This window comes from Mustela nivalis, assembly GCF_964662115.1.
Source record: "Mustela nivalis genome assembly, chromosome: 6".
NCBI classification, from domain to species: Eukaryota; Metazoa; Chordata; class Mammalia; order Carnivora; family Mustelidae; genus Mustela; species Mustela nivalis.
Window position 1 is genome coordinate 71,646,320 of NC_139025.1, and position 23,152 is coordinate 71,669,471.

At 54.6% G+C, this 23,152-nt stretch overlaps 1 protein-coding gene across 5 annotated transcripts; it reads right to left on the reverse strand.

The window, feature by feature from the left end:
• Positions 1 to 1,038: 1,038 nt before the first annotated feature.
• Positions 1,039 to 22,959, reverse strand: NYNRIN (NYN domain and retroviral integrase containing). 5 transcript variants are annotated; one of them, XM_082734467.1, is made up of 9 exons: positions 22,369 to 22,959; positions 22,013 to 22,227; positions 11,747 to 12,414; positions 10,096 to 11,625; positions 9,088 to 9,218; positions 8,900 to 8,996; positions 7,068 to 7,169; positions 6,736 to 6,837; positions 1,039 to 5,621 (listed from the first exon to the last, which is right to left on the reverse strand). In XM_082734467.1, the coding sequence occupies exons 2-9, from the start codon at positions 22,208 to 22,210 to the stop codon at positions 2,774 to 2,776; spliced, it is 5,676 nt and encodes a 1,891-aa protein (XP_082590593.1). In that variant the 5' UTR covers positions 22,211 to 22,227; positions 22,369 to 22,959; the 3' UTR covers positions 1,039 to 2,773. The 5 variants fall into 5 exon arrangements, with proteins under 5 accessions (XP_082590593.1, XP_082590596.1, XP_082590595.1 ...); XM_082734470.1 differs by having other exon boundaries at positions 11,747 to 11,928; positions 22,369 to 22,880; XM_082734469.1 differs by having other exon boundaries at positions 11,747 to 11,931; positions 22,369 to 22,880.
• Positions 22,960 to 23,152: the final 193 nt, after the last annotated feature.

The window sequence follows — 23,152 nt, forward strand, 5'->3', positions numbered from 1 at the left end:
TGGAGGCTGGACATTGATGATCAAGGTATTGACAGATCCGCTTCCTGGCTCGCAGATGGCCGTCTCCTCACTTTACCCCACATGTGGAGACAGAGCAACCTCTAGCCTCTTTCTCCGCTTAGAAGGACACGAATCCCACCATGGAGGCTCTACCCTGACGACCTCATCTAAATCTGAATACCTCCGGAGGGCCCTTTTGATACCTTCTAATACCTCCAATATTGAATACCTACTAATAGCATCCTACTAGGGGTTAGGGTTTCAACATACGAATCTGGGGAGACTCAAACAGGCAGTCTATAACAGGTGAATGTTTACGCCATACTCGGCACCCCAGTAGCCTCTTTGCACAGATAATTTCATGTAACCCTCGCACCATCCCATAACTTGGGAATCGCTACCTTGCATCAGACAGATGGGGAACCCAAGGCCTCAGGAAACAGATCATACAGGTAGCGGAAACAGAGTCAAGCTCCAAGCCGAAGTCTATCCTGTCTCCAATCCCACAAAGCGGGGCCAGCTCTGTGGCCATTCTCTCACACCAGCCTTAATCCAGCTCTTCCAAGAGCTGGAAAAGAGGGGCGCCTGGGTGGCTCAGTGGGTTAAGCTGCTGCCTTCGGCTCAGGTCATGATCTCAGGGTCCTGGGATCGAGCCCCGCATCGGGCTCTCTGCTCCGCGGGAGGCCTGCTTCCCTCTCTCTCTCTCTCTCTCTCTCTCTCTGCCTGCCTCTCTGCCTGCTTGTGATCTCTGTCTGTCAAATAAATAAATAAAATCTTAAAAAAAAAAAAAAAGAGCTGGAAAAGAGCGTCCCCAAGGAAGCGCCCGGCCCCGGCCCCCTCCCAGCCCTGCCGCAGAAACGGCTGTGGGGCCTGCCACCTGTCGCTGCTGGGTACTGGTCTCACCTGTGAAATAAGAGTGTGGGTCAGAGGAGCTCCGGTGGATGATGCCCAGGCCTTCAGCTCCGCATGTCAGCCTGGGACTGCCTCCCACCCTCCCCACTCCCAGAACTGAGTCCGCAGCTAAGAATAGACACCAGCTCCATTTGGATCCATTTATTGACAAATCAAATGAAAAATCATATAAAAGGATATAAGATCATAAATGTGGTTAACAGCAGGGATGGGGGGAGATGTATGTGGGTCCACAATGGATGAACAGGAGGTTGGCATACCATCAGAGGGAGGAGGCAGAGAAGCGGAAGGGGAGGGAAAAGAGATAAGAAGGTATCTGCTAGCAATCCCACAGCTCACCTTTCATTTCTCAGCTGTCACCCATCCTCTCCTGGACAGAATGGACAGCTGGAAATGATTTAAGAGTAACATCAAAGCAGTTTGTCTATAAGAGCTGGGAGATGGGGACTTGGAGAGGACTCAGGGATTTCCTCCCTTGAACCTGTCGCCACCACTGTTTAAAGCGAACTGAGAGTTGGGAAGCAACTCAGCCACCAACTAGCTGTGTGACTTTGGGAACACGGCTTCCCCCTCTGGGCCTCTTGGTAAAACCAGCAGATTGGACACGACAGTAGGCAATGCCTAGCTCTAGCAGTGCCAAGTGCTTTGGGAATCTGGGCCGGGCCAGGAGACTGGCTCCACTTTGGAGAAATAGAACCACTCAGAGGCCCTGCCAGAGTGACACGGTGCTGGCCTTCACCCAGAACTACTCTGTTGGTGGAACTGGCAGCCACTCAGAGGGGTCAGTGTTAAGCATACACACCTAGGAGAAATTCACTCTCCCTACAAGATATCTCTGCAGAGTGGCTCGGAGGGAGCCGAGGTTTGCTGTACACATAAGGCAGGTGCCGGGGACAGGTGATCCAACCAAAGCAGCCGCACATGGTGCAGGGTCTGGGGGACACACGGCACAGTAGACATGGAAGGAGAGGGCTGTGGGCTTTGGGGTGCGGTTGGGAGGGAGAGCCATGCCAGCACGTCACCATGTGCCAGACTGCTCATTTCAGATGCCCTGCTCACCTTGAAACAGAGGCCTGGGCCCCTAGGTCTAGCTGAAGTAGCTTGTCAGATAGAGATGCCACACTTGGCATCGAGATCCTTGATTTCTGTATGTTGACGCCATTGAAGCAGGGAATAGGGACTTGTCTCCATTGTCTGGAGCCAACTGAGGTAGGCTGACTGTCTCCCCTTAACATTCCCGTGACAAGTGGGATGCTCTCTGTGGCTGGCCATACTCCTACCCTGGCTCCGAGCCCCGGGCTCAGGACGGCCAGCCCCTCCTTGACAGCTGGGCAGACCTAGCCTAGCCTGAGGAAGGTGGCCATGAGACTGGGAATGGGCTGTGACAACCTCATGGATTTGTGTCAGCTGTGATAACTCGAAGGGCAAAGGGTCCCCAAATGAACAGTTCAGGGGAAGTCCACATTACAGAAGAGAATGTAGTTCCGATTCTGAGACCCAGAATCACACCAGAAGCAAAACTCTGGGGGACATGTGTATATACCTGCCTGCGTATGACAGGATGATGGGAATACTCGGGGAAAGACATTGAGCCTGGCCTACCCTTCCCCCAGGGTGAAATCACCAGAGGCCCATATCTCACAGCCTTTGACACATTCTCCCAATACCCCAAACTGGGGATGTTTCCATAGGGACACTTGTCCCCAGTTCAAGGCAATTCAGCAAAGCTTTGTGAATTAACTTCTCCACAAAAGGCACAACCGAGGCCCCCAGGGGGCTGTGAGACCACTCCCCGAGGCTGGGGGAGGCCTAGCAGCAAAAGCCCAGGACCTTGGAGTGGGGGGCTCTCCCACCGCCCCGGTCATTGCTCCAAAACCTTGAAGGACAGGGGTGTGCCACTCTTGGCAAAGGCCTTCATCAGACTGCTAGGATAGATGCAGCCAAGCTTCTCTGGAGTTGGGAAGCCCCAAACCCTGTAGAGGGACAGGCTCAGGCGATCCCCAATATAGAAGGGGCCCACCCATTTGGCACTGCTGCCATTCCTGGGGAGGGACAGCAAAAGGACTTGGTCGCCCACATTCCACTCCTTCTCCTGACTCTCCCGCTTGAAACGCCTGTTCTCTGCCTTTTCACTAGCCTTGTCGGCCACCCGCCAGTGCAGCTCCAGCAGCTCCCCAATGAGCTGCAGCAGAAAGACATCCATCTTGAGGCCTTCGATATTGGCACTGCTCATCTCCCACCACAGGGGCTTGCCGAGCCTCACTTCATCTCCTGTCAGGATCTGGACAGGCGTGGCCTGGGTGGAGGAGGCCCTGAAGGCCAGGTGCAGCAAGGGCAGGGAGGCTGCCCACTTCTTGCCATGCAGGAAGATGAACTCCTTGAGGGCCCTCTTGAATTCCCAGTAGGCGTCAGAGCTGGTCAGGCAGGGGAACTGGAGGTCCCGGCTCAGGGAGGCTGCCTGGGCTCCCAGCGCCAGCCCACAGCTCACCAGGACGTGCCGAGCAAACTGGGGGCCCTGGGCAGCCTCCAGCCTCACGGGGACGCCCCACCTGGCAAACACATGCTGCAGCAGTACCTGGGCCACCGCCGTGTGTGTGTAGGGCTTCAGCGGGAAGGCCTCCACCCACCTGGTGTTGGGGTCAGCCACGATCAGCACATGCTTGTGGCCCTCCTCGCTGATGGTGATGGGGCCCACCACCTCGATCTGCAAGGTGGACCAGGGGGCAGTGGACCGGAGAGGCCACGGGGACTCAATGACCTTCAAGTCACTGCCAGTGAGGTTTCGTGGGATACAGAACAGGCAGCTCCGGCAGTAGTCCCTCACATGCTCCTGCATCCCAGGCCACCACCCCAGCAACCGCAACTTCTTGTAGGTCTCCTCGGGCCGCTGGTGGCCACCCAAGGGTGGGTCATGCACACAGAAAATCAGGTCCCTCCGGAGTTGCCTCGGGACCACCCAGACCCTGGGCCTCTTATCCGCCTTAAACATGAGCAGGCCGCTCTCCTGGTCGAGGCTGAGGGAGTTAAAGACAGAACTGAAGGGGGAGGAGCCGGGCAGTTTCTGCCCGACCCGCAGTTTGGCAATGACCTCAGCCAAGGTGCTGTCACTCTGCTGCAATGCCAGCAAGTCAGGCCTCTTGCCCATGGTGTGGGGGGACACGACGGGAACCGGCACGTCCTTGGGCAGGTCCCACCACTGCCCGCCCCCCTGTGCGCCCTGTTTGGCCAGGGTGTCCACTGTCACGGCAAACAGGGAGCCCCTGTAGGAGGTTCGGTAGATAAATGGGAGGGAGGAGAGGCCAGAGGTGAGTGAGATGATGTATGAGAGCAGGCTTGGGTGAGGTAGCGGGGCCCCGTCTGAGGAGAGGAAGCCTCGAGCCCTCCACAGGGGCAGGAGCTCCCAGAGGAGGCTGAAAATCCAGTTGCAGTGCGTGAGGAAAACCACTGGGAGGCGGGACTGGCCGAAGCGCTCCAGGCCACAGGCCACGGCTGCCAGGTGGGCATAGGTTGGTGTGTAAGGGGAACAAGAGAAGGAAAGGGAGACCGGGGCGCTGGTGGGAGACAGGACATAGAGACCAAAGCCGGCACACCACTCGTCCTCACGGTAAAAGCAATAGCCCGACATGTGGATGCAGACGAAAGTGGACAGGTCGGAAAAAGGAGGCAGGACCTGGAAAAAGCGAGGCATCGAGGATGCGGGCATCAGCAGCCGGTTTTCTCCCAGCAGGCCTTGGAGAAGGGTCAATTCCAGGGCCCTCTTGCCTTTGTCCTGTACCAGGAGGGACCATCGGATCAACCATGCTTTGGAAACCCTGCGGCCCTCCTGGGTCTCGGGGCCCACAGTGGTCCGGGAGGCGTAAGAAAGGTCCAGGACCACTGGGGTGTCTCCAATGCAGCGGGAAAAATGTTTGAGGGCCCAGGCCACAGCATAGGGGCTGTCTCCCCCTGACTGGGGGCCCTCACTCTCCTCGTCGGGGAGGAGAGGTTTTGAGGTATAGGCTATGGGGTGCTTCCTCCCTGAGTGCTCCTGATAGACGATGGCCGTCAGGGCCACCTGGCTCACTGTCACCTCCAGACGGAAGGGCAGCTGGGCATTGGGGGCCGTCAGACAAAGGGCAGACACCAGGGCTCGCTTCAGAGCCAGGAAGGCCTTCTCGTGCTCCCAGTCCCACTGCCAGTCCGGCTTCTGCTTGAGGAGGCTGTGCAGGGGGCCCACGAGAGCTTCGTAGTCGGGGATGACATCACGGTGGGAGTCCATGAACCCCACGAAGAAGGACAGGGCAGTGAAGTTGCTAGGGATGGTCAGCTGAGCCAGCTGGGCCAGGACCTGCTGGCAGGGTGCCTTCCCGTCCCAGGGGATGCCCAGGTAAGGAGAAGCTGGCGCAGGCAGGAGATCAATGTCTAGGGCCCCGTCTGGGGGGTCGTGGAGGCTGAGGCACCGGAGGATTTCCTCAGAAAGGGAAGAGCACTCAGCCATGAACACTGAGGCCAGGGAGGAGTCTGGGGCGTCTTCTTCAGGCAGCTCCTGCGCCCCCTGCCCCTCCCTCTGCTCCTCATCCTGCCCCTCCTTCTCCTCCTGGACGTGCTCTATATTCGGCAGACTCTCGGGAGGCACAAGGTCGACACCGTCACTAGGCTCAGAGGTGCTGGCTGAGCTGGGAGGAAGGGTCTTCCACACCTTCAGGAAGTTGCCCACATCAGTGTCCAGCCTACACCAGAAGAGCAGAGTGGAGGCGCTAAAGGGCCTCGTGGAGGACAGAGGGGCCCCGCAGCAGAAAACCACATCTGCAGAGCCTTGCCTCATGGCCAAGTGTCCCTGTGGCCGGGCCAAGTGCCAGCCAGGGACACAGCAGAGCCTCTGTCAGGACCCCGCCCACCGGCACCCCCTCCACCTCCAGGCTGGGCTGGGCCTCCATTTCAGAGATGCAGCTGCGCCCTGAAGCCTCATCCAACCAAATCCTCATTAACCAAGCAACATTTTCAACCAGATCTAAGCTGATGACTTGGTAAGAATGAGGCGACTGGCACTTCCAACTGGCCCCAAGAACGAGCAAGCCAGGGGAAGATCAAGAGAGGGAACAGGGCCCGATGAGGGATCGGGAGGGAACAGCAGACAAACGCAGGGAGATGAAACTGAGCGAGCTGGCCCTGGGAACAATCACTGTCCATAAGGTCCTGACCAGAGTTCCCCACGGGGCCCCAGCAACTGGGAGGTGGGCAGTAAGGTAGCTCAAAGGGAGCGGATACCAGGGCATCTGAGTTACTGCAAACCTGGCCCAGGATGACGGTCATATGTGTCTAACCCCAGCTGTGAGAATCAAAGACAATACACAGAGGGAAAAATCCATCAGAATGGACTCTAGCACAGCTGGCCTCGTTCACCAGGAAACAAGAAGGAGGCTGTCCACAGCAGCACCGGTGCGATAGCATAACATGGAAAATGTCAAATGAGCCTCAAAGAAAGATTCACTACATCTGCTAGGTACTTGTGGAATGGAATGCCACATAGCCATTAAAATGAACCACGTGAATTCACGTGGCATGGATCTGGGGAAAAAAAACAGTAAGACTTTGAGTACAAATGCCAGCTGTGGCAGGGTGCGTGCAGTATGAAAGCATGTAGGCAAAACTGGAAAACTGAAAACCACACTATGGTTGGTTTATGGAGGCATCAATGCGGGAGAAGTGTGAAGACCTGAAAAATCTAACTACTCTGCTCATCGGTAAGCACTAGACAAACGTTGGCTAGCACTGAGGCGTTTCTGGTCGGTCCCGGGGTAGGGGAGGCAGGGGCTGGGAAGCAGCAGAGGCCCAGCCCATTACCTGTTTGGCTTCTTCAGAAACTCGTCCAGGGTGGGACCATCACGGCCCAGGGGGTCATCTGGCACCATGAAGAGATTCCCCGCAAAGGTGAAGGGTAGCAGGCTGGACCCGGGAAAGAAGAGACGTGGTCATCGGGGAGGCCTTGACCCACCCATGGCCCCATTGCCCTCCCAGGTGTCCGTACAGGGGTTGAAACCCCCATCTCCTCTTGCAGGCAGGCAGGTGCTGGTGGGCAGAGCTCCAAGGCCCCTCTCCCGGGCCCAACACCCACTGCCAGGGGCTGCCTGACATCCCCAAGCAAGGAGTAGCTCCAGCCCCGGGGATCACCTCACCGATCTTTGACCATCAGTTTCTTGGAATTATTCATCAGGATGTGGAGCTGCTCGTTGGTAACGATGATGCCGTCTGTCTCCTCTGCGAGCTTCACCATGAACCTGCAGGGAGAGGGGCTGCTGCTCACCACCAAGAAACCCTCCCTTGCCAGGCCTTTGGGGAAAATGAACTCGCAGTGCACGCGGAGGTGTGCTGACCAAAGAGGCTTCCCCAGTGGTCGGGGAGCCAGGGCTCGGGAGCCCATGCCCTTGTCTATGCAGCCATCCGGGGTCACCACTAGCCCCTGAGAGGGGGAGGTTGGATGCACACCCCCAACCATACAGGGGTCTGTACATACAAGCACAGACCCCTACTGAAGAGACACACATTCACAGACACATGCACAGACACGCACACGGGAACCCGCACACTCGCCCGCATTCACACATGCGTTTTTTACCGCTACTGTTTCCACATAGACAAAATGGACAAAAAATACCTACCCTGTATGACTGTGAGGATTAAACTAAGTGAGATGGGACACTGAAGTGCCTGCCTCAGTGCCTCCCACACAGCATGCACACAAATATTCCATTATTCCTCTTCACCAGTGCACAACATTCCCATACGTGCCAAGACAGATATACATACGTCTCTTTGTACGTATACACGCTACATATATACACCTGTATGTATGTATGTATATACATATAACCATATATAAAAACACATACCTGAATAAACAAATCCACTTTTCCAAGGATCACCTCTCCTTGAAAGAGGGCTGTGACCAGGAAAGAAAGCAAAGGCCACCTACTTCTCGGCATTCCCCGGAAGCGGCCATTCTGGTGGCCGCAAGCATGCTATTCCACAATTGCCCAGCAGAGGGGCCTCTGCAGAAAAGCCACCTTCCCTCAAAGCCAGCCCCGAAATTGGAGGCACTTCAAGACCTTATCAAAGGGCCTAGCCCTTGAAGGAGGGATGCCTGGGCTATCATGCCCAGCCCTTCCCAGCCTGGGTAGAGGCCAGGTCTTGGGAAAAGTGGGCAGAAGCTGAACTTCTCAGTGCCCAGCACAGGAGGTGCCTAAGGGCAGCCAAGACCTGCGTGTGCCCGGCATCGGCTCCAGCCTAGGACCAGTGACCAGGGCAGGACAGTCCCTACCCCCACAGAGGCAGCATCACAACCCTCACCCGCACCACCCCCCACCCCTACCCCCGCCCGGGGCATACTGTCCTTCAGCCACGCTGGGGACTAGGTGTTTAGGACTGACAAGTAGGGAGGTCCTAGGGCTTTATCAAGGAGACAGGGCCAGTCAAACTCCATTTTCAGAGCCCAGCCAGGGCTCCAAGCACATACAGTCACACACATGCCTCCTCCAGGTGCCAGGGCTGGAGGAAGGAAAAAACTGAGGCAGTTCCTTGAGACATGAACTTTAGCCCAAACTGGAGCCCTGAATTAGTCACTTGGGGAAGCAGCTCACTAGAAACACCGGAAGTCCCCTGGGCTAATCTACCCAAAGTGGTGGGTCTCAGCTGGTAGGTCACAGGAGAAGAACGCCTGTTGACTAAGGGAATGCAGCTGCAGAGTCCCAAAATCGGACTCACCCTTGGCCTTGGGTAGGGCCAATCTTGGAGCCCTCTCCTCATGGCATCCCTCCCTCTGCCTCCAGAAGGCCCCATGCCCCAGGCCATCCTCTCCAAGGTGCCCCTCATGCCCCTCAGAAATGCCGGCCTCCATCTCCCCAGAGCAGAGGAGGCAGGACCCCGCCTGACACAACTGCCCAGCCCCCCTCCGCCACCACCCAAGCCCGCCCCCTGAGCCCTACAGAAGGTAGGCCTGGGACTGGCACACCTGTAGTCGTAGGTGGTGATCTTCTTGCCATTCTCAAGCTGGGAGGGGGTGATTGAAAGCATCTTGAGGGAGTGCAGCTTCGTCAGGAAGTGGCTCTCTGGAGGCGAAAGGCAGAAGACAGATATGCTCAGAGGACAGGCCACCAGGCAGAGGCCACAGTCGGGACAGAGAGGCAGCGGGCAGCTCACCTCTCACCCTCCGGTTCTTCTTCAGCTGCCAGGTGGGTACGAACACAGTGACCTCTCGGTGGCCCCGGTTCCAGAAATACTGCACCGCCATGGCAATGCCACGGCAGGAGAAGAAGTGCTGGAGGCCATGCCTGGAGGGGCGGGGGAGCGGGCAGGAGATGAACAAGTTCCTCCTGAGGAACATGGCCCTGCCCCTCAGCCCTCCGTCAGAGCCAGGCAATGCCACGCACCCACATCTGCGCCGACAATGCCCTTGTCCCTTTCCTCCATCATCGAACATTCTGGAAAGACCCACTCTGTAAGTGTGTGTTCGCATGCTTGGGTGGGGGGTATGTTGCACACCTGCGTATGTGTGAGTACGTGCACGCGCGTGTGCATGCACATGAATAGGGCCCTCCAGGGCAAAAGGAAAAAGAAGGCAACCTCTACACCCAAAGAACTCAATTCAGGGCTAGAAGCAAAAGAGCAGCCATTGCCACTACGTGTCTGCTGGAAGCACGTTCAGCACAGTAACTCCCATCTTCTGTGGGGAAAGACCACAGGTCTCCCACACACCTGGGCGAACACATGTACAGCAGTAAACTCTGGGCAAGCAGGATGGTCTCTAAGGGTTGGTTAGCGGAGGCAGGAAAGGCCACATAGAGGACACCTGGGCTGGGCCGCCAGGCTCCGGCTCAACACTGACCGCTGGCCTGGGGTTGACAAACACCGTACCACGTGGGACAGGCCACAGTGGGAGCACAGGCCTTGACAGGGGACAGATGGGAAGCCAAGGCCAGCCTGGCCCCTTACTAGGCTCTGGAATCTGGGGCAAGATTCATCACCTCTTTGGGCCTGGTTCTGCTTCCATCAAAGAGGAAGAAGAGAAATCTCCCTTCTCGGGGCTGTCTTAACCTTTCCGTGCACATTGCCGTTTCCCCATTTGAACCCTGTGGCCCCACCCGCAGAGGTCAAGAGGGGATGCCACACTCTGTCCCCCTGGGCCACCCCACACCCATGGGTACTCACACCATGGCCACACTGCTCCCATCGATGACCACTCGCCGCAGACCCTGGTTCCCGGGTTCCCCTGACAGGTTCAGCTCAAAAGGTGTGTTCAGGGCCTCGTGGTACCTCTGGAAGCTGGTCACCGTGCTGTTTGCCTGTGGATGGCGAGGCGGCTGCCTCGGGGCTCCCTCCCGCGCCCCCAGGAACCCCTCTGTCTGAGCTTGGTGCTTACGACTGGGAGCCGAGGTGCTGCCGGACTGGGGGCCCTGCCTTTCGGCCTCCCCCTTGCCCTTTGGGAAGGAGGCGTCACCCCTTGACGAAGACTGGCCCTCGCTCAGGAGTTTGGCCGCACCCAAGACCGGTCCCGAATCTGCGAGTATCTTCTGAGCCGCAGTTTTGGGAGCTCTGGGGGCTTTGGGGCCAGCAGACCCTGTTTTGGCTAGAGGCCCAGTTTGGGCTTTGGGAGCTTTGGGCCCTGCAGGTGACGATTTTGCCGAAGGCGTTTTCTGAGCTGCGGGAGCTTTTGGATTTGCAGGTGCCCCTGGAGTTGCTGATGCCGGCGGAGCCACGGCTGTCTTCTGAGCCGAGGGCACCCCTGGAGCTGCTGGCTTCGTGGGGGCCGAAGGCACTTCGAGAGCTGCAGGTTCCGCAGGGACTGCCAGCGTCGTCTGGGCTGTAGGCACTTTGGGGACAGCAGGCAGCCCTTGATCCGCAGGTGGGGTTTGAGCTGTGGCCACTGCTGCAGCCATGGGCACTTCAAGAGTTTCAGGCACTGTTTGAGCATCAGGTACTGATGGCGCGGTCAGCCCCCCTTGAGCCACGGGCCCCCCCTGAGCTGTAGACACTCCTTGCCCTGGCAGCAGCGCCGGAAAGGGCCCCTCTTCTGGCCCCTTACTGTCCCACTGCCCGCTTCCTTGATCCCCTGGCTCGCTTCCAGTTTGCAGTGGCGGTACAGAGGTCAAGGGTGGTCCTATCTGGGGAAGTCCGGGGCTAGTCTTGTCCTTTACACCTGAGCCCCCTGAGACTACCAATAAACTCATGACTTTCGGGGGGGTCTCCGGCCTCGGGCAGTTCTGAAGGGCTGCCTCTCCTCCTGGTCCCGCCTCTGGTCTGCACTCGGGGCTTTCCATGCTGGACAAAGGAACCAGCTCCTTCTGCTTCCACTCGAGATTCAAGGGCAAAGGATTCTGCCCTGGTAGCTTGAACTGAATGGGGCCTAGGGGCCTCTGCCAGAAGGGGAAACTGAAGCACGCCTGGGACAGGAGCCAGGCCAGGTGGAGGGAGTGCAGCTCATTGATCCTCCAGAAGGTGGCGGCGATAGCCCCGGGCCACAAGGGCCCAAAGGCAGGCCCAGGGGTCCAGGCCTTCCAGGGCGGGCACAAGCCCAGGGCTGACACTGGGGGCTGGAAGGGGACTTTGTCTTCCGCTCTCTGGCCTGGCTTCTGCTGAGACAGGGCCTGTGTATGGGGTGCAGAGTCCTGGCTGCTGGTGGCTCGCGCTGGCCCTTCCTCTCGACCGCTGTCTGCGCCACCATGGCTGTTGGAATTGACCCTAGAAAAAGCCCACGTTTATTGGAAGGGTGGTTAAACCACAAAAGTCCCCCACAACTTCCTTGGGGTGGGGGAGCAGGGAGAGGATCAGAGAAGCAGAGAGCTTCTTCAGCAGAACTTACCGTACCAGCTGGTTTGCTGTTTCCTGTTGTGTGTTCTGGCCCGGCGCACCCAAGACCAGGGCCCTGGTGGCTCCCAGGCTGGTTAACCTCTTGGAATGTTCTTGATTCCTGTTCTGGAGGGTCCCCACCTCCAGGAAGGGCCCAGGACCGTCTCCCACAGACACCATGGCCGGGCCTTCCTTCTGCTGGTGAGGAGGGCAGATCAGGACCTCGGGGTCAGAGCGTGACTCAGAAGTGCCGATGCGGCCGAGCCACTCGATGATGTCCTCCTTGCCCGCAGCGTCCCGCACCAGGCTCAGCAGCAGCTCTTGGACCGCTGGGGGCAGCTGCAGCAGATCCCCTGCATACTGGTCACCGCGGATCCAGACCAGGGCCCCGAAGGCCCTGGTCACCTCGGCCTCCCAGATCCCCCGAGGGGTAAGCAGAGCGGCAGGGCCCCAGCGCAGCCGCCCCACCAGCTCCTCCAGCCAGTTCTGGGTCATGATGAAAGACTCAGTCAGCCCCCCCACCATCAGGGAGCCAGGGGGGCCAGGCACCAGGTAGGCCAGAGTGCTCCAGCAGAGACAGTCGAGAAAGAGGCCCTGGGCCCCAAGGAAGGCGCAGTGCAGGGCCTGTGGGTAGCGAACCTCCTTCCACAGCTCCGGGCTGCACAGGCCCTTCAGATACTCCTGAAGCCACAGTGGGGAGAGGAAGCACAAAGGAAGTCATCCTTTTATGGGCTTGCACTCACTGGCTTGCACTCCCCACCCCAAGGCCTGCCCCTCCCCAGGGACTTGTCCTACCATAATCCAATGCTGCCCCCATGGCCAGCCCCTCTCTCCTGGTCCTGCCCCCTCACACACTCATTTCTTCCCAGGGAACTCTCCCAAGAGATGAGGGAGGCACCCAGGGGAAGGGGAAAACACCTAGACTTGGAGTCAGGGCCCTTGCTCTAGTTCCAACTCGGCTGCACCAGGTGAGGCAGGTTAACTGTGGAACTTTACCTGTTTCCTGAGACCTCTGTCCCTTTGCCTGTAAGATGGCAGGTTAAGTGAGATACCCCAGTCCTAACCTGCAATTCTAGAAACAGGAGCCAGCTAGAAGGGGAATTGTACACTACTGAGTATCCTCCCCGTGCCAGGAACCTATGCGACCTGGGGCAAGTGACCTACCCTCCCTGTGCCTGCGATTCCTCATCTGTAAAATGGGGATAACAGTCCTCCCTCATGAGGCTAATATGAAGCTTCAATGCATTAATACAAAGAAGTGCTTAGCCTAAAGTCTGGCTCAGCCTATTCCCATTCTGCATGCTCAGAAGGGACACCTCGCTTGCCCGATGACACACAGCTACAGGCTGACGGGCCAGGAACACAATCCACCTCTGTCTGACTCTGAAACCAGGGCTCTTTCTACCTCCTCAGACTACACAGTGACTGCAGAGTAATCCTGTGGGATTCTGGCTTAATCCCCCTACAGAAGGTCTCTAGCCCAACCCATACCTATAACCATGGTAACTCTGTTGCCCAGAGGGAAGAGAGGAGGAGGTAAGTCACTGGGCCAGCATCCAGGGGAGCCCCACAGATATGCATGATGGCTGAACCAGAACGAAGGCCTCTGGCTCTCTGGGCAGACCATCTCCTCACGTTTACAGGCCTCACACACTCAGGCTTCAGCAGCCGCTGGGAGGGGACAGGATGGAGCTCTCCCCTGCGCGGCTAAGCTATACCAGCATGGCCCCATGAATTCCATGGGAGCATGGACACTCCCACTTCATCAGCCAACCCATGTCGATAACACTCGCCCTCATGTCCCTCCTGTTCCTCCACATCCCCACATCCCTGATTGTCATCCCTCTTCCTATTTTCCCCTAACAGTTCCATTAGGGTGCAAAGGCTGCATTTTAGATCTCCAGCAGCTGTTCTAAAGACCACTCCAGCCCCCCACTCAGAACTGTGCTTACCTCTTCTACCTGCGCTGGGCCACAGGCCTCCAACCCCTTCCCCAAAGGGCCTAAAATACACCTAGGCACTTAGGCCCAGGTCTAACCTCTTCGAGATCAGTCCAAAACCAGCTCAAAACCTGATAGACATCCCAAGCCAACCCCTCCCACCCAGAACCTTAGCAGGTCCCACTGCCCAGCAGGGTGAATCTGACCAGGAGCGGGATAACTGTCACAGACCTTAACCAATCCCCACCCCAGCACCCTACATTCCAATTACTTGAAAAACAATATGTAAAAATGAAGAAACATGCTAGAGAAGAAGACTGTGGGTGGTTTCTTCTCTTTGTGCAAAGAGCTTAAAATAGTTATTGTTCCATTAACTGTTCAATATTTTTTAAAAGACAGATTAAAAACTAAGACCATTTTCCAAATAATAAATGTGAACTAATATTCATTGAATACTTACTGTGTATCAGGCTTATATACACATGATCTCATGAGATTTCCTCTCTCAGCCCTAGAAGGAAATGGCTACCATCCCCATTTTAGATGAGCAAGGAAGGGCACAAGTCCAAGGTTACACAGATAGTGGGCTGGGATACTCAGGCACCCTGACTCCAAAGTCTGGGGCCTTAGCCATGGGGCTGTCTATACCATTCAGCAAAAAAAGGTAAAGAAACAACAGAGTTGTAAGCTTGAGCCCCACGTTGGGTATACAGATTACTTAAAAATAAAATAAAATAAATAATAAGTAAAATGTAAAAGTAAAAACAAATAAATAAAAAGGTAGACTGAGGCAAAGCTGTTTGAGGAGTAGTTAGAGCTGGGGAGATCAACCAGCCCCTCACATGAAGGCTGGGCAAGTACCTTCACATACCGTGAGGTTTGCTCTCTAGACAAACAAGCAGGCGGGAAACAAGGTCCTGGGATTAGAGGTTCATCACCATACTTGAAGGTGTGGAAACCATACAAAAAAACATGAAGGAAGAGAAGAGGGCCAAATGATGAAGTCTGCAATGAAAGCTGAATGCAGAGCAACTCATTCTTCCCATTCAGCAACTCAGCAGCCAGACCGTGACCCTCCAGGACAGAAGAGAGAAATACATTCTGGAAATCTGGCCAGCCAGAGAGCAAAGACCTAAAGATCACCAAACAGGCTCCCTGATAAACAGCACCCTCAGGTCTCTGCACAAACAAGTTCAAAACCAACCAGAGTCAGCCTCGTGCAAGGATTACCATGACACATGGGAAAAGCTTCTAATGTGAAATAAACACACAGGGGCGCCTGGGTGGCCCAGTCCCTTAAGCATCCGACTCTTGATCTTAGCTCAGGTCTTGATCTCAGGGTCAAAAAAAAAAAAAAAAAAAAAAGTAAAGATGGAAGGAAAAAAAAAAAAAGAAAACATACAGAAAGGGGCAGGGAACAATTTGAAGGAAGAGAAACAAGGCAGAGAGAAGAAAACTCCAAAACATTTACCATCATTGCTCTCTCAGGGGGATAATATACAACACTGGCACATTAAACAAGAATAGGATACTATTTTTTTCCCAAGATTTATTTTTTTGAGGAAGAGTGTGTGTGCAAGCAGGGAGGGCTGGCAGAGGGAGAGGGAGAATCTTCGGGCAGACCCTGGTTAGTGCGGAGCCCGAGGCAGGGCTTGATCCCAAGACCCTGAAACCACAACCTGAGCCATAACCAAGAGTCAGCCGCTTAACTTATTGAACCACCCAGACACCCCTTTGAAAAGAGAATTCAGAGAAACATAAGTGACTTTTTTTTTAAGATTTTATTTTTAAGTAATCTCTATACCCAAGATGGGGCTCAAACCTACAACCTGAGATCAAGAGTCACATGTTCCACCAACTGAGCCACTCAGGCACCCCCATAAATGACTTTAAGATATTAAAAAATATGATGGCAGTGGAGCACCTGACTCTTGATTTCAGCTCAGATCATGATCTCGGGGTCATGGGACTGAGCCCCAGGTCAGGCTCCATACCCAGTGAGGAGTCTGCTTGAGATTCTCTCCCTCTCACTCTGCTCCTACCCTCTCCCAAATAAATATATAAGATCTTTTAGAAAATTAAAAATAAAAAGGTTGGAAGATAAACTTCATGAAAACTCCAGAAAACAGAGCAAAAAGTCAGAATTGGAGAACAGGAGAAAAAATAAGAATAAGTACACCAGGCCAGAAAGCTCAATGTCTGAAGAGGAGTTCCAGAGAGGTTAAGAAACACAGGGGAGAATCATCAACGAAATAGTTTCTGAAAATTTTCTAGATCTGAAGAACATGAGTGTTCAGACAGACAAGCCCACAGAGCACCTGTGCCACAGAGCACATCTGAAGATGGATGAGACAGACCCAAATAAAGGGTTCCTACTGAGAAACCTCAAAACAGTGGGAAAACTACAAACTTCCAGAGGGAAGACATTTCACACACAAAGGACCTAGGTCCTGGAAGAGCTTCAGATGTCCCAAGAGCAAGAAGTCAATGGTGTAAGGTCTCTGCCTGGCTGGCTCAGTGGGTTCAAGCCCCTGCCTTCAGCTCAGGTCATGATCTCAGGCTCTCTCCTCAGCAGGGAGCCTGCTTCCTCCTCTCTCTCTGCCTACTTGTGATCTCTGTCTGTTAAATAAATTAAAAAACAAAACAAAACAAAAAAACACCTTTGGGTTGCGGGAGGGGATTTCTGGGGAAGGTACTAAGGAATATCTTCCAGCTAATCAACAAAGGAAACCAAGAAAGGACATGGGAAGAAAGCAAAGAATCTCCAGGATGATGACAAAGACAGATCTCTGAATGGATCCACCCATTCAACAAATCATCACTGAGCACCTACTAGGTGCCAGCCACTGTTCTAAGAGCACAGGCATCCGCAGGCAAGGGGGACAGCTAGTTTGGTCTAGAGGGTCAGACTCCAGAGACAAGCTCGTTGAGAGCAGTCACCAGCATACCCTTCAGCACTGTACCATCTTTCTCACTTGATGACACCACTGATGGATGTGCTCCACCAACCCAAGAAAGAAAAAGACATTCAGTCCAGGAAACGAGACATTTAACAAAGAAAACAGGCAAATGATGCCAAGGACAGCAAACTGAAGTCTCAGATGCCAGCTGTGCAGTCCTGGCTAGACAGAAAGATGTCCTCAGGGTGAACAACACCCTGAGCACATAGATTGACCTTCTAGAAAACTGTAGTGAGAGGCTACTGAAATTGTAGAATTGGCTACAGGTACAAAGGAAAACCAGCAAATTGAAAAATAAGGGGTTCTTAGCCTTAGTGAAGCACAAAAGTCAGAAAGAAAACATAAGCAGAATACAGGGCAATGCCCAGATGTGAGTGACACAGGTTTGACAGAAAACTGAAATATATAACTCTATTGGGAAAAAAGGATGACGATGTAAGGGACTAAAAAAACTAATAGTACACTATCTGTTATTTAATTGAATTTAAATTTTAGGGGCACCTGGGTGGCTCAGTTGATTAAGCAACTGCCTTTGGCTCAGGTCATGATCCTGGAGTCATAGGATCGAGTCCCACATCAGGCTCCCTGCTCGGCAAGGAGTCTGCTTCTCCCACTGACCTCTCTCCTCTCATGCTCTCTCTCTCTCTCTCTCTCTCTCTCTCAAATAAATAAAATCTTAAAAAAAAAATTGAATTTAAATTTTAAAAAGAGAAAAATACATGAAAAAAAATAAAACCAATTAATCAAAAGATAATATACATATATACATATATATACACACACACATATATATGTGTATATATATACATATACTTTTTTTTTTTTAGGAATGTGGAGATGAGGAAATGCCACAGGGAGTACTGTCTAGGAGGAAGAGCACAGAAGAGGCAGTTGGGAGGAACACAGCAGGGAACCATGGTGTCCTACTGTCTGCTTTTTGAAAAGTATTGGACTTTTTAATTGTGCATTACCTTTATAGAAGAAAAATTAAGTTTAAAAAAAGAGAGAGAGATTAGTTGCCCAAAAGACAATTAGGTAAGAGACTAACAATCAGCCCCTGGGGGCGGTGGGGTGGGGGGGTAGCGCGATGATAGCCCTGATTTGTAGCATTTGACAATTTCTATGGCATAACTACTCCCACAATGGCTGATTTCAAACTACCAGTGGGGCGCCAATGGTTTGCAAACTTCCTGAAACAGTAGGGATTAGTAGCACCCAGCTCCAGCAAATCCCTGACCACCAACTTCCATGTGACTTGCTTACGGAGTGGATCAAGGGACCTATCAGCTTCCATCTGACAAGCCAAGCCCAAAGTCAGCAAACCACGCCCTGCCCCACAGCTCTCTGAACCCAGTCTCTGGTTCCCCCTCCCCTCCCTCCATCATCTCCAGAAAGGAGGTATCTCCAGAAAGGAGTAAAGTGAAATGTCCCCTCTCCTCTCTGTGCTCAATGCTTCCTTGCCATTGTCAAGGACAGTGCGCTGAGCAGGGCTTGTCCCTGGGAAACTCTGATCACTATTAAAACTCTCCTTTCAGGGACACCTGGGTGCCTCAGACAGTGAAGTGTCTGCCTTTGGCTCAGGTCATGATCCCAGGGTCCTGGGACCCAGTCCGGCATTGGACTCCTTGCTTGGTGGGAAGCCTGCTTCGCCCCCTGCCTGCCGCTTCCCCTGCTTGTGCGTGCTCTCTCGCTCTCTCTAACAAATAAATAAAATCTAATTAAATAAATAAATAAAACCCTCCTTTCCACTTGCTGATCTCACCTCAGAGAGGCCAGCCCCCCCCCGCCCCCAGTGTTTGTTTCTTGCCACCTGGGAAGGTGATTTCTGGCAAATGACTTCATTATTTCTTAAATCCCACCACAAGAGAACAATTTAAAGGCACTGGAGTTCTACGGACATTTTCCTGGAAAGCCAGTGAGTAGAATTCAGAAGCATACCCAGGCCCTCCTCCAGATGAGCCGGTCTCCTTCACCCCTCCTCCCCTCCCCATCCAGCCACCCCCATGCTCACCCCTCTCCCATCCGTCAGCCTCTGGTCTCACTATCCTCTCTGCCCGTTGGCCTGAGTATCACAGCACGTTATCAAAGTGCAGGCTTCGGTGTCCCCACAGCTGGGATTAGAGTCAGCCCCAGCACCTCCACATGGAAGCCACAAGACATCATCAGACTTGAGAAATTGTCACGGATCAGATTGCTCGACCCTGGGGAGCATTTCATCTTACTTTAATTTCAGCTTTTCATTTTACAAACAAGGAGACTGAGAATCAGAGACAAAAGCAGTCGTTCAAAGCTGTACAGTAATAACTGACATCTGTGGTGGCTGGGTCCGTAGGTTCAGCGCCCGGCTCTTGGTTTTAGCTCAGGCCACCAGCTCAGGGTCCTAGGATGGAGGCACCTCCCCCACCCCCATGGAGTCTGCTTGAGGATTCTCTTCCTCTTCCTCTGCCCCTCCCCTCAAAATAAATAAATCTTTAGGGGCGCCTGGGTGGCTCAGTGGGTTAAGCCGCTGCCTTCGGCTCGGGTCGTGATCTCAGGGTCCTGGGATGGAGTTCCGCATCCGGGTCTCTGCTCAGCAGGGAGCCTGCTTCCTCCTCTCTCTCTCTGCCTGCCTCTCTGCCTACTTGTAATCTCTCTCTGTCAAATAAATAAAATCTTTAAAAAAAATAAAATAATAAATAAATAAATAAATCTTTAAAAAAGAGTAACAATAACTGACATCTATATCACATAGCTCTCCACATTCGCGAACATTCTTTTTTTTTCTTTTAAAGATTTTATTTATTTCTTTGACAGAGATCACAAGTAGGCAGAGAGGCAGGCAGAGAGAGAGAGAGAGAGAGAGAAGCAGGCTCCCTGCTAAGCAGAGAGCCCAATTCGGGACTCAATCCCAAGATGCTGGGATCATGACCTGAGCTGAAGGCAGAGGCTTAACCCACTGAGCCACCCAGGTGTCCCCACATTTGCGAACATTCTTAAGCCTGCATTATTTCAGCAGACTCACAACCCCTCCATGATATGGGTGTTACATTATTATTTTATAGATGAAGAAATAAGCTCCAGAGAGAGTCAATTATTTGACCCAGGTCACCCAGTTAGAGGCTAGAAAACCCTGATCTTGAATTCTCTCTGCCACATCCCTCAGTCCCAGACACAGCTTGGTGACAACAGGGTGAGCCCAGATCTCCTGAGTCCTGGGACAAAGCCTTATCCTCCCACCCTCCCTGCTCTCCTGCTCCAAACCTCCAACCGTCTCTTCTTTCTGCTCGTTTTGTGCAATAAGAGAGGGACTAACCTAGAAGACCCTCATGTTATATTTCCATCTTAAACAGGGCCTTTCCCCGGGGGAAGACAGAGGGGAAGGAGGGGACAGGTAGGGGAATCAAGAAAGCCACTGGTTTCTTGGGCCTGGGGTGTGAGGGAGGGAGTGGCCCACGGAACCCTGAGACAGTAGTAGGAGCAGGCAGGTCTGGAGAAGCTGATCCAGGATTTAAAGCAAGGGGCAGGAGTGCTAGGCATCTCTGAAAATACAAATCAAAAGGGTGAGTTGTTCTATTTCAAATTAATAAAAAGATTAAGAATTGGGGCACCTAAGTAGCACAGTTGGTTAAGCATCTGCTTTTGGCTCAGGTCATTTTCCCCCGAGTCCTGGGATCAAGCCCTGAGAGCCTCTAGCCCCGAGTGGGGCTTCCTGCTCTGTGGGAGCCTGCTTCTCCCTCTCCCTGCCATTCCGCCTGCTTGTACTCTCTCTCTCTGTCAAACAAATAAATACAATCTTTAAAACAAAAAATAAAATAAAATAATAAAGATTAAGAACCCAAAACAACCCCAAAGGCTCCTCTTATTAGCCCACCCTATTCTAGCTATGGAAAAGTCTGAATCTCAGGGGCTCCAGCCCATCCATTCTCTGGGCAGGCACCCCTCCCCTCCCCCTACACCTCTGTCAGAACTGGAAAAACCGCTGACCAAGCAGCTCAGTGGAGGGGCTGAGGGAGGAACTTTCCAGCCAGCCTGCCTGCCACTGGCCAGTGTATTCTGGGCTCCACCACCCATGGCCTTGACCAATTAGGATATTGGCATGGACCCAGCTGGAGAAGGGGTGTGTGTTGGGGGGATGGGGGGTGAGAAGTGCAAAGGAAGTGGGTGACCTGGGACCCAGGGAAGCTGCAGCATTCCTACCAGGAAAAGATAAGGGAATCTAGAGGAAGAGGGAGACCTTGGCCATGACTGGGAGTCAGAGGGAACCCCAGAGGCCCAAGTGGAGAAGCTTGTGAGAGAAGCCAGAGAGAATGCAAGAGAGGTGCACTGTGACCTAGCCTGTCCAGCACCCAGCCCCACACAGCAACCCCTTTCATCTGAAAGCCCATAGCCCTCCTCCAAGATTCCCACCCATCCCCAAGGACCGCTGTCTTCCAGAGCATCTGCGCGCGCACGCACGCGCACGCACACACACACACACACACACACACACACCCCCAGCCCCTGCAAGACGCTGCCTAGGGCATCAAGAGTGTGGGGCAGGGAACCCAAAGCCCTGGGTTCTAATTCCAGCACTTGCCACCCTCCCCCATCCCCACCTGACACTGTGATGTCAAGCAAGACCCTTACCCTCTCCAATCCCCAATACCACATCTGTAAAATGCCAGCATTGCTCTAGAAGGGTCTCTAAGGGCACCTCCTGTCCAGCACTCTGAGAGGCTCCAAGGGGGCAGCTCAGGATTTACGGAGACTTAAAAGGAGACAGAAGGACCTGCGCTTTCCAGCTTCTTGGTAGAGAACAAAGAGATACTGCCGAGGCCATAGAAATGCTAAACCTGGGCGCCTGGGTGGCTCAGTGGGTTAAAGCCTATGCCTTCGGGTCAGGTCAGGATGCCACGGTCCTGAGATCGAGCCCCACATCAGGATCTCTGGTCGGTGGGGTGTCTGTTCCCCACCCCACCCACCCCACCCACCCCACCCCACCCCCCGCCTGCCTCTCTGCCTACCTGTGATCTCTCTGTCAAATAAATAAATAAAATCTTTTAAAAAAGAAGACAAGAAAGAAATGCTGGACCTTAAGTTGTTCCCCAGATGAGGGAGCAGGCTATGGATGCTGGGGTCCTGGCCATGTAAGGCTCATGGGGGAACACACACCATGGAGGTTCTCTCAGCGCACTTGAGAGACAGAAGTAACATGCAGGAGAGAGCCGAAAAGAAAAAGGAAACCAGAGGGAAGGAACCAAGGCTGCAGATCTGGAAAGACAGGAGACTGGCCCACTACCTGACCGCCATAGTGCCTAATCCAGGTCGAGGGACCTCTGGGGACCCCCGCCTCTCCTGGGCAGGGGAGCGCGAGAGGAGTCTGGCTGGAAGGGGCGGGTGGGGTAGGGACGAGCTGTTTACCTTGGCTTTGCTCATGTTCTCCTTGGGCCCCTCGAGCTGCAGCCAGAAGTAGGGGGTGTCTGGGCGGCTCTGGAAGGCGTTCAGCTTGACCCTGAAGATGCGCTGCACTTGCAGCCGCTGCCGCTGCACCCGGGGCTTTGATTTGGTCTGCACCATGAACCATTCCTGCGCCGGAGGGTCGCCCCCGGACAGGAGCATGGCTGCCCCGCCCGTCCCTGGAAAGAGGGCGCCGACAGTGTCACCGGGCTCCCAGCGCGGGAGGCACCCCAGCCGAGTGCCCGAGGAGCCCAGGCCACGCCCCCTCCTGCGAGGGGCGCGCCCCCCCGCCGGGGCAGCGGTCCACCCGGCTCTCGTACCCTCCCGCCACCGCCCGGGCGCCGGTCCGCCCGAGCTGCGTCTCTTTTGGCGGCGGCTCCCGCGACAACCTCTTCCTGCCAGGGGCTGCAGCTGGGGGTGGGACCGCTGGGGCTCCCGCCGCCCTTCCCTCCGCCCCCAGCCTTTCCCCTTCACCACTGCGCCAGCCCCCGCAAGATGAACCCTCTCTGCGCCCCCCGGGTGGTTAGAAGGGGCGCGGAAGGCCGGGGGAGGGGGCGACGAGGTGGGGGGAAGGGACGGGAGGGTCCTCGAAACCTCCGCCTTCCACCCAAGTTTTAGGCCGCGAGCCAGAATCAGGGGTCAAAGTTAATTTCCTTCCACGTTCCCCTTTCCAGGGTGGAAGGAAGAGGAAGGGGAAGGAGGGGCGTTCGGTGCGGGAGAGGGGGCTTGGTTTCTGGGACTTTCTCCCAGCTCCTCCCACCGCGCCCCTCCCAGCCCTCCCTGGAGTAGCTAACCGGTGCCACTCCTCCCCCTGCACCACTACCCCGCCCACCCCCACCCCCTCAAGGAAAGGGTTAAGGGAGAGCAGGGTGGGGAGCGGGGGAGGCCGGGGCCTGAGGAAACTCCGGGCTGGAAACCTAGCAGGAAGCTGAGAGACAAGGCCCCGCCTCCCCACCCCACCCCCAAGTCTGGGGACAGCCAGCCGGGGCTGGCAGACAGCCCAGACCCTCCTGAAGCCCCCAGGGCTGGAGGGGCGGGAGAGCCGCCCGAGTTTTCAGACTCGCGTTGTTTATGAAAGCCCCTTTTAGCGAGTTTCAGTAATGC

What these genes read in the sequence shown, in the direction of transcription:
- NYNRIN (XM_082734467.1), bottom strand. Translation starts at nt 22,210, where the DNA reads ATGCTCCTGTCCGGGGGCGACCCTCCGGCGCAGGAATGGTTCATGGTG. An exon ending in GGGAGCAGTGTGGCCATGGT is followed by an intron (nt 9,219 to 10,095) that starts GTGAGTACCCAT and finishes CCGCCCCTCCAG; the next exon opens with GCATGGCCTCCAGCACTTCT. An exon ending in TTTCTGAAGAAGCCAAACAG is followed by an intron (nt 5,622 to 6,735) that starts GTAATGGGCTGG and finishes CTTCTGGTGTAG; the next exon opens with GCTGGACACTGATGTGGGCA.